We start from the raw sequence: 10,347 nt of genomic DNA, 5'->3' as shown, positions 1-10,347 counted from the left end.
GGTAGGGCAGCAGGGGGCAAACCTCTTGGCTTACAAACTGCCTACTGTGTGCAGGAGTGCTCCAGGCCTGGGCTCGGAGACTCTGTGAGCCATCCCAGTTTCTCAGACGTGAGGCGGGGCTCAGACAGCTTGCCTCAGACACCCAGCTGGGAGGTGGCAGCTGGAGCAGAAGTTAGCGAGGGACTGGCCGGCCCCGCTCTTACCCTCCACGCCACCCTCGGCTCCCAGGCTGGGGGTGCTGTCTGCCCAGGGCTGGGCCGGGGCCAGAGCCCAAGCCGATCCCTGAGTCTGGCTCCTCATGGTGACAACCTGGGCCCTGACCCGGCCTGTGCCCGCCGTGTGACGGCCACAGCCCCCAGATGACTAGGTGGCTCTGCTTCTCAGGACGTGGGCGGGATGAGGAGGGAGTGAGTCCCAGAGGCAGCGGAGGATTCTCCTGATTTTAAGAGACCACGCTGTCGAGCTCTCCCCATTTCACAGATGAGGAAAGTGAGGCCAAGAGCTCATAAGGAACCTGCCCACGGGCACGTCAGCAGGTCCTGGGCTAGAAGGACACATGCACTGGACCAGCCCTGCCCCTGGCCGCCTGCTCCCATCACCTTCTCTTCTCCTGTTATCACTCTCCTCTCCTCGCTTCTGTGCAGGGCTGGGGTTGGGGCTGGGGGCAGGGATGGCCCTGCATCATCACAGGCCACCATCGCAGGATTATATGATCCCTTCCCACAGGGACGCTCACTCACTTTCAAAATTTCCTGGTGATTCTCCGAGGCGTAGAGCCGTCCATCGCGGACGATATCTTCTATTAACTTCTGGTAGTCCTCTGCGAAGGCCGCCGGTGGGGAAGGGAGGAAGGTGAGGGTAGAGGCTGAAGGCGAAAGTCCCTCCTGCCTCCTGCTCCCGTTAGCCTCGGCCCTCCCCCAGGGCTTCAGACTGCGTGCCTTTGTCTCCTCCACCCACACTGGTCTCCTCCAGGTTTGATTAGCTGGAAAACCCCTATACAACCCTCAAAACCCTGCTTGGGTAGCACCTCCCTCTGAGGCCCACAGACACCACTAATAGCTCCCTCATCTGCACCACCCTGTCCCCCTTATGGGCCTGTCTGGACCCCACAGTCCCCCAAGGCTGGAGCTCCCTGAGGCCGGGGAGGTGTGATTTGTTTCGTGTCCCCAGGGCCAGCCTGGGTGCGCAGTGGGGCCACACTCACCGTCGTAGGTGACATAAGGTACTTGGAACCCTTTGCCGCTGTTGCCTTCATTGGATTTGAACTGGATCCAGAGCTTCCTGGAGCGGGAGGTGAAGGCGATGGGCCTCTCGTAGGTCTGGCAGGTCTCATAGGTGGTGATAGAGGTGGGTGAGGCTGGGGGTGGGGCAGGGGGTGGAGGCACGTCACGGTTGAGCTGCCCCAGATCCACAGCTCCTTACCCGGTCCCTGACCTCCTGCCACAGGCCTCTGGCCTCCCCACTCAGTCAGCCATCCAGCACCCACAGCACCCAGTCCCCCAAACACTCCAGCTCTCCAGTCCCCGCACTTGTTCCCTCGGCCCCAAACGCCCTTCCCGACCCTCAGCCGCAGTTCCTACTTGTCCCTCTGAGACAAGTTTCTGTGCCTCCTCCTCCAGGAAGCCTCCCTGACTGCTCCACCCCCACCCTACTCTGTCTCCTCTCTGCTCTGTGAACACTGTACTACAGCCCTTCTCTATAGGGTTGTCACTGTCTCCCTGCCAACTGCTCCTCAAGGACAGGGCTCACGCCTGCACCCAGCACAGAGCCAGGGCTTGGGTGGGGGGTCAGTCTCCTCTCCCGGTGAGCAGATGAACAAGGGTGAGCCTGCTGACCCCTGGGGTGCCTGGGGCTGTCCAAAGGGTGCCCCACTTCCTCACTGCTCCCTGAGGGAGCTTTCCTGAGGTGTCCTCGAGGTGGGAGAGGCTGGCCTCCCTAGAGCTCAGCTCTGTGGACAGACAGTGGAGGGGAAGATGTGGACTAGGGAGGCTGGTGATGGGAATGGGTGGGGGATGGTCCTGGGCTGGGCTCTGACTGGCTGTAGGACCCTGGCCGGGTACCTTGCCCTTCTTGGCCTCCCAGGCCGCCCATTCACACACTGGGGGCCATTTCCTGCTCATCAGCTGCACTGAGTGGGCGGTGCAGGCACCTGGTAACAATGCAGCACACAGTGGACAAGGCCCTACCCCCTCCCCCGTCCCCCCCACGCTCCTGCTCCTCTGGCTGGTCTCTGTGTATCAGACACATCCCAGGCCCCGGTGGGTGGACACATTTTTGTGTCTGTCTCGTTCCCCTCCTTCTTCCCTAACATTCTGACCTGGGGCTTGCTCCCTGGGGGCACTGTGGCCTTACCACAGCAGCGAGGTCCCCAGCCGAGGCACAGGCCGTAAGGGGTTCTACCCAGTCCCTGGGGAGTCTCAGGGATCCCCACCTTTCTCGCTGCCGTGGCCATTTGGGCAGGCGCTCGTGCCCACCCACTGCTGAGGGGCTGGCCCATCGCTCAAAGTCTCACCCGCAGGCCCCATGGGGGTGGGGAGCGGGGAGGCTGCAGCTCACAGAGCGGGGGAGTGGCGCCCTGTGTGAGTGCACAGGCTGGCCCTTCACCACCCCTCCAAGCACAGAGGGGGGAAGAGGCCCTGCGGGGCAGGGGGTGCTCCTGGGGGCTCACCCTGGGCGGTGTGGCGGGATGCGGGAGAAATGGGATGAGAGACAGGTTTGTGGTCAGCATCGAGACCACACCTGACCAGGTCCGGATTCCCACACTTAGGACACACCCTAAGCTCTCCGGACCTTTCCACACAGCTCTGGAAAGCCCAGCCCCTGGGGTCGGAGGTGAGTGCCCCGCGGAGCTGTGCCGCGGGGGAAGGGTGGGCGTGTGGTTGAGGCCTCCCCCCTGGACGGCACGTACCGCTCTTCCTCATGACCAGGACGTCGCCACACCCGTCCTCGATGGGCAGGAAGATCTCGGGGACCACGATGAGGATCCTGCGCTTGGGGGGCGGCGAGATGTGCCACACGCACTCGGCGTTGGCCGGGTAGTCGCCAGGGTAGTTGGGGGACTCGATGTAGCCCGTGTAGTCGCCAAGCTCGCCGCCGCAGTGCTGGTCTGTGGGCACCACGGCCCGTGCCCTGGTCAGGCCCGGCTGGCCCTCAGGGCAGGGCTGGTAGGTGCTCCGCCCCCTCTTTGGCCCCCCTCTACCCGGTCCTCCCTGCCAGCAGGCCAGGCTCCAGGCCGGTCTTCCCTCGGGGACCCCTCAGCAGGGGGCGGGTGCCCGTTCCGTGTTGGTTCTCGGAGGCCCAGCCCCGGGTGCCTCCTTCCTGGGCTGCCTCACCTGGACCTCCGCGGCCGGGCCTCGTCCTGGCCTCCTGCCTGGAGCTGCTCGCCCCCCCGGCAGGCGCGTCCATGTCCCCGCCGCTGCCAGCTCCCCGCCAGCCCGTGCTCTCCTCCGTGTCTCAGCCGAGGCCAAGTGTGCCCCAACGCCCCCTTTCTCTCCACTCACTCGTCTGTGCAACCCTTTGTTCCACATCCCCTGCGTGCCCCCCAGGTGCCAGGTGTGGCCCTCCCCAGGGAGCAGCAGGCTCAGGGACCAGCAAGAGACACGCTTCCCCACCTTTGCAAGTCTAGCTAAGCCGTGCATCCTCAAAGAGGCCAAACGTGACTTTTTTATGAGCTAAACGGTTCCTAGCTTAACTGCATAAAGGAAGTTATGCAAAGAAAACTGAGTGTAAATGCTAAATACCCGTAATTTTCTCACACGTTTTCATTTAAAGATCTCCTCACGTCAAAATTTCTGGGAAACATTTCATTTTCACCTTATCATTCCAGAAGCTTCCCTCCCACTTTTCCCCCACTTTTCCTCATTAGGACGTTTAAACACTTAAAACCCTGCTACGCTGAGCTGCCGCAGGAGGCCGTGAGCCCAGCGGGGGCAGCCCAGGCCGAGGGGACGGCGTCCACGTCGAGGATTAAATCTCCTTCACGGGCCATTAGGCTGTTCCAAACATGACCAGCAGCCCAGGAAAGGAGTCACTGGCTGGAAAGTGATTAGGGAAAGGGTAAAATACCAGAACGTATGCCCTAAAGGGCTCTGAAAAGTGAATGAGAAATCCCTAAAGACAGCACCCTCTGGGTTAGGCCCAGATGACTTGCTGGTGAGGGGCTCGGAGATCTATTTCCCAGATTGTCTTACGCTGCCACGTTTCTTTTGGCTAAAACGGGGCTTCCTACAGACACAGGGCGGCCGTCTGGTCTCCCTCTTCCTCCTGCACCCTTGGTACACCCTGACCATCCTGCGCCTTCAGAGCTGCAGGGTCTGGCGTGGGCAGCTGCCCCACAAGCCTCCTTGGCAGGGGCCCTGACTCTTCCCTCCACAGACCCAGAGCCTGGAGTGGGGCCTGGCCCGGCACTGAGGCGCAGGTGAGACACGGGAACCGATGAACGACGGCGCGATCAGGTCGCTCCGTGGAGCGCAGGGGGCTGGCCAAGCCGGCCGCACCTTCCACACCACAGGGTGTCCCACCGAGTGCATGTGCGGATGTGACGGGCCAGGGAGGAGTCACCGGCCTCCCGGTCTGTGTCACCGCGGACCCGACCTGAGGTCAGGACTCACCCTGCCCTCACAGCCTGCCCCCAGCCCCTCCCGGCACCCGCAGCTCCTCGGCCGTGGGAAAAGCAGCACCTACTTTTGCAGTGTGTGACGTTGGTGGAGCCGTCGAAGTCTGTGCTGGTGTTGCCAGGACAGGTGATGCAGTGGTTCTGGCCAAACTCGGGCTGGTAGGTGCCGACAGGGCAGCGGATGCACCGGTGGGTGGTGGTATTGTAGTGGTGGCCGGGGGAGCAGTGCACTGTGGTGGGGGGGGAGCGGTGGGAAAGGGCAGGCGGCATTCTCCCCGGGACTCCCTGCCCTTGAGGGCTGACTCAGCACAGAGTTCAAGGCCCCTCCCCATTGCCCGGTAACCTTCCACCACCCGCGCCCAGTCCCTGAGTGGCCGACCCATCTGCTCCCTGCCCCTGCCCGCAACAGTGCAGGGTGTGCCGTGGACCACGGGTTCTGAGCAGCGAGCCAGGCAGACAGAGCCCTGCCCTGGGGCCAACATCGTACTCCGGCTGCGTGGGATGCCCGTCTGTCCCTCCACTGGGGATAATAAACGGAAAGTGAGATGCCGTAGGGCCGGCTGTGGAGGGAGGCGAGGGAAGGCGGCATCGAGGGGACCGACGTGGAGACCCGAGGAGTGTGGAGCTGGCCCGGAGGTGGGCCGTGTCTGTGCCAGCTGTGGCCGGAGCAGAGGTCAGGGGCCACGGTGAGCGCTGGGCTTTCCTCTGAGAGAGGAAGGCCACCTGGAGCTGCCCCGTGTCCCCGGCTGCCGCACTGGGAGTGGGCTCTGGGGGAGGGGGGAGCGGAGGCCCAGGCAGGCCAGGCCAGGGCCATCGGGGAGGGGTGGCGGTGGCCTGGGTCAGGGTCACTCTGCGTCTGTTTATTATTTTATTTTATTTTTGGCTGCGCTGCGTGGCATGCAGGATCTTAGTTCCCCGACCAGGGATCGAACCCATGTCCCCGGCAGTGGGAGTGCGGAGTCTTAACCACCGGACCGCCAGGGAAGGCGCAGTCGGGCTGTTTAGAAGCTAGAGCTGCAGGGGCTGCGGACAGACTGGGTGTGAGGTGAGGGGGAGAGAGCACTTAGAGTGACGCCAAGGCTCCCGTGAGCACCTGGCAGGAAGAGCCGCCGTGCACCAGAGGGGAGCCTGGACCTGTGGAATCTGAGATGCTTGTTAGATACGATGTGGAGCTGTGGCCTGGCGGGAGGGCAGAGTCCAGTTCAGGGGAGAGGCTGGACGGGGAACAAGCTGGCGGCACCCGTGCAGAGATGCTACCTAAAGCGAGCAGATGAGTTTATCCAGACTCGAGAGCAGCGCGTGCAAGGGGCCTGGGACGGCCCAGCACTTGGGGGCGGGGCTGCGGGAGGCCGAGTGGGGCCTGGGGCCCAGGCGGAGAAGCGGCAGGAAGAGCACCCCAAGGGGGCCACGTCCCAGTCTCGGGAGACGCGGACAGAACTGACTTGGGCTCCAGCAACTCAGGGACCCTGTGGGCCGCCTTGATGGGAGCAAATGCTGGGCGGGCGTAGTGCGGTGACAGTCGGACTGGCTGGCGGGGATTCGGAGAGAATGAGAGGAGAGGAAGTGGAGTCCAGACACTCCTTCTGCGAGGCTAACGGTTAAGGGGGGAAAACCCGGCAGGAGCCAGGGGGAGGTGGGCTGGAGAGCTGGGGAAGGTTCAGAGTCTGCATGTCGGGCCATCAGCGGGTGGGGAGGACTGTCCCTCTGTAGAGAGTCGAGCCTGGGGCGGCGGTGCAGCTTCGGTGGTGTGGAGGGGAGGAGGGGCCGCACTGCAGGGCCCCGGCAGCCCTGACGACCTCTGACCTCTGACCTCACCCCACTGCCCCTCCTCACCTTCCTCCCCTCCCAACCTTCCTCCCAGTGCAGCTCAAAGCCTCCCCACTGTCTTGAGGAGCTGGCGGCTGGGGGCTCAGAGCTCCGGGCTGGAGCCTCAGCGCCTGCCTGGCTCTCTCATCCGAGCCCTCAGGCAGGCCTGTGCTGGACCCCCGCCGTCCCTGTCCTCGTGTGCAGCACAGAGCTCGTCACCAGCGTCCACTGCTTGAGGCTCCAGGCTCCTCCTCTGACCGTGGAGGTTTGCCAGGGCAGGAAATGAGGGGCATCCAGGGAAACTGACCCCGAGCGGAGGGGTGGGTGGGGAGTCCTCACCTTTGGCCTCACAGTCTTGGAAGGCGGCTGTGCCCTCATGCTTGGTGAGCAGTCCCCCTCCGCAGGGGAAGCAGCCTGTGCGCCCAGGCTCAGGCTGGTACGTGCCCATGGGGCAGGCCTGGCAGGGCCGGAAGCCGTCGGTGGAGAAGAAGCCTGGAGAGCACTGGCCTGCAAGTCAGAGGTCACGGCTCAGGCTCTGGGGCGGGGCGCCTCGGTGCAGGCGCGGCGCTCAGCTCAGCCCTCGCCTGTCCTGGGAAAGGCACCAAGGCACCGGGGCGGCGGGTCGTGGGGGAGGAGTGCCCTGTGTGGTCTCGGTCAGGCCTGGCTTTTCTCCTCCCACCAGCTAGAAGGGCCGTGGGCTGAGAAGTGGCCTTGCTCCAGAGCTGAGAAGTGTGGACACCACATGTGGAGGCGGGAGGTCATGGAGGCCGTTTATTTAGGGGGCTTTGCCCAGGGGGCGGGCCACACTGTCTTCACATGAGGACCTGGGGCTCTTAAGCTCCAGGCTGATGCTGCCTTGCCTATCTGCCTGGCTGGGCCTGAGCGGAGGGAGGGGGTTCTGTGAGGTCCCTAGGGCACAGCTGGGACAAAGGGAGGAGACAACACGTTCCAGCAAGATGTCAGGATGTAGAGGGTATTCCGGCACTGAGCAAGGCATGGGTTTAGTGCCCTGGAATTCTCTGCTCCCCCAGTGGCCTCTCTGTGCTCTCTGACAGGTACTACCTCCCCTGGGGCACAGACCACACTCTCCTGGAGGGGACAGGGGCCAGGCTGCAGGGACTCAGGGCTGGGCTCTGATCTCTTGTGTCCCCCAGAGAAGGCTGGAGGTCTCCGCCACCCTAAGGGTCCCACTCCCCAGCACACCGTTCCGCATCCATTCTCTTGGGTGAGCCCCACAATGGCCCGGGAAGGGAGGCTGATGGGGGGAAGGCTACAAGCCCATTTCACAGATGAGGTTAAGTGGGGTAAGTAAATGGAAAAGCTCTTTGCAAACCAAATTGTGCTCGGTAAGTTGAAAAAGGGCTCTGCAAACCGTCCACAGGCCAGCTGTAAAGGTCTCTGTGTAGAGCCCATTCTCCCCAAGTATCTGGCCGCACTCCACAAAGCTTCCGACAATGATGGGTGCCCCGTGACGTGTCACGTGTTTGGTCAACTATAAAGCACTACGTACCTCCGCTATAAGCTGACCTGTAAATGAGCAAGTGGTAAACTGTGAAGTCCTTTCCAACCTGCATGGTGCAGTTTTAAAGGGCACCAAGTGCAGCCCAGCGCCGGCTCACCGCCGTGCACTCTGACACATGACGCACTTTGTAAGTGCAGCTGCGTGGAAGTCCTGACAGGCTCTGGAAACGGCAAAGAGCTTTACAAGAGACCACAAGGCACCCGGGCCTTTGCCTTGGGAACCTAGGTGGAGACAGGAGGTGCCCTGTTCCCCCACCCCCGGCTGCTCTTTGCAGGGAGGGCCCCTACTCGCCTCCACACTCGGATACGTTGCGGGCACCGGCCAGGCCGAGCCCGTCGCTGCTGGGGCACGGCGTGCAGCTGAGCTGGCCGTTCCCGTCCTGGTAGGTCCCCGGCGTGCACGGCACACACTGGCCTGGCTCTCCGCTGAAGTAGGTGCCAGGCCCGCAGGTCACTGCGGAGGCAACGTGGAGAGACTGCTGGGGGCAGAGGTGGGGAGATGCAGCCAGGCGGTCTGGCCGTCTGTCTGCTGGTGCCTCAAGCCCAGGCTCTGCCCTTCCACATGGGGCCCAGCTCTCGCCCTTGTGGCTCCAGGGGCACAGAGGGGCCCAGACCCATCCCAGAGGAGCCAGGCGGTGGTCATCTGTGAGGACCCTGTCCTGGTCTCATGCGCCCTCCTGCCTGCTGCCACTCAGGGTCCCCTGCAGATCCCTCGCCTCAGCCCTCTCGTAAGTGTCTCTGCAGGGACTTTCGTCCCCTCTCTGCTCCACATGCTGCCCTCCAGCCCTGGGCCCTCGGCCTGTGTACCAACGGCCTCCTAGATGCCCCACAGTCAACTTCATCCAAACCACGCTCCCCTGCCGGCTCCCCCTTCCTTCCCCGTGAGGCGGAGTTGGCACCTGAGGACGTGGGGCTCAGGTGCAGAGGGGCTGGGGGAGCGACAGGGGCCTGGGGGCTGAGGATACAGAGATGCTGGGCTGAGGAGAGCCAGTGTGGTTGGCTGCATTGGCCACGTAAGCAAAACTGATGAGTAAGTAAGGGAACTGACGGAGAAAATAAGTTAAGGAGAAAGGGAGCTGAATGCCTCATGGGACAAGATATTTAGAAACATGGAAAAATAACATGAAAAACAAGTTAGAACGAATACTGAGGTACTGAATTGGAGGTACTGGTATGAACTCATGGTTTTATAAAACACACACACACACACACACACACACACACACAGAGCTACAGGAACAGCATAGGTACATAGGTCTCCAGGTAATATATGCCTACCTATACTTTCTAGTTCTGTCCAATGAGAGGGCAGTGACACTCCAGTAGCAATGAGTACCTCAGCTCTCGCTTTCTACACACTCTCCTCCTCTAAAAGGAACAGGGGTCCTTGGAGTTTTGGCTGATTCCAAGGCAGGGGAAGCACAAGCTGAGTCTGAAACATCTTTAGTGCCGGACACTCAGTGAGTGACGGAGCCGTGTCAAAGGACACAGGGGCCGAGCTGATGGGGCGCCCACTGGCTGAAGCGGGGGCCATCTGAGCACCGAACTAAGCCACGTTAGGAGTGGATTACAAGCCAGTGAGGAATCTGTGAGTCCACACTGACATAAATGCATAGGTATATAGATACATGCCAACACGTGGGAGAAGGGAAAGCTCTCTCTTGCACTAGAATGCTAATAAATGTAGGAGGGATGATAGAAGTAGAGAACACGGCTTGGCAGCAAGTGTAGAGGTGGCTAATTTGGCGGCTGTCAGCGAGTGGATGGTAGTTTGATGGGGAGCGGGGTGTCATGCACACTCCAATACATCCCCACGAAATCCTAATCGATTGCAGAGGGAAAATGGTGAATTAAGGTGGAGGAACCAGTGGTGGACCAGGGCAATACCCTGTGCCTCCTGACGGGGGCGCTGAAGAGCAGACGTGGAGCGTGGTTTTCCTGCCAAGAACGCAGGCCCTGAGTCTGGTCACCAGGAAACACCGGACGCAGCTGAGGGTCACCTTACAGAACTTAGGGCCAGCCGGGGGCAGGACAGGAGAGGCAGGGGAAGAGCCAGGAACTGCTCCAGATGAAGGATTCTGGAGACATGACCACTAAACACAACGCGGAGAGGAAAGGGATGCTGTCGGAAGAGTTGGTGGAATTTAGCAGGTGACGTAAAGGGACACAAGCGCGCCACACGCACGGGAAAGCGTGACGGCGCGAATGCTGTCAGACACCGCAGTGGGGGGGGATCTGCGTGAAGAAAATACGCAAGTTCTTTGTTCTGTCTGGCAGTGTTTCTGAAAGTTTGAAACTTTCAGATTAAAAATAAGTGATTAAAAATAAAAGAATGACATCCCCGAGTCCCTCCCCCTCCCCCCTTGCGGGGAAACGGCGCTGTGCCCACTCCACTGCCCCTCCCC

General features: G+C 61.7%; 1 protein-coding gene across 5 annotated transcripts in view; it reads right to left on the bottom strand.

The window, feature by feature from the left end:
- Positions 1-10,347, bottom strand: part of SCUBE1 (signal peptide, CUB domain and EGF like domain containing 1) — a 131,067-nt gene that overhangs the window by 7,203 nt on the left and 113,517 nt on the right. For all 5 annotated transcript variants that reach the window (XR_009565479.2, XM_030855708.3, XM_060306272.1 and 2 more), the window contains 6 exons: positions 8,235-8,396; positions 6,761-6,928; positions 4,684-4,845; positions 2,909-3,106; positions 1,205-1,357; positions 741-820 (listed from right to left, as the gene is read on the bottom strand). Coding sequence is in view for 4 of the 5 variants with exons in the window: in XM_030855708.3 (XP_030711568.2) it covers positions 741-820; positions 1,205-1,357; positions 2,909-3,106; positions 4,684-4,845; positions 6,761-6,928; positions 8,235-8,396 (923 nt within the window). In the remaining variant the exon portion in view is untranslated. The remainder of the gene's footprint in view (positions 1-740; positions 821-1,204; positions 1,358-2,908; positions 3,107-4,683; positions 4,846-6,760; positions 6,929-8,234; positions 8,397-10,347) is intronic.

Source organism: Globicephala melas, chromosome 10 (assembly GCF_963455315.2).
Source record: "Globicephala melas chromosome 10, mGloMel1.2, whole genome shotgun sequence".
Lineage (NCBI taxonomy): Eukaryota > Metazoa > Chordata > Mammalia > Artiodactyla > Delphinidae > Globicephala > Globicephala melas.
This window is presented reverse-complemented; position numbering and strand designations above follow the sequence as displayed.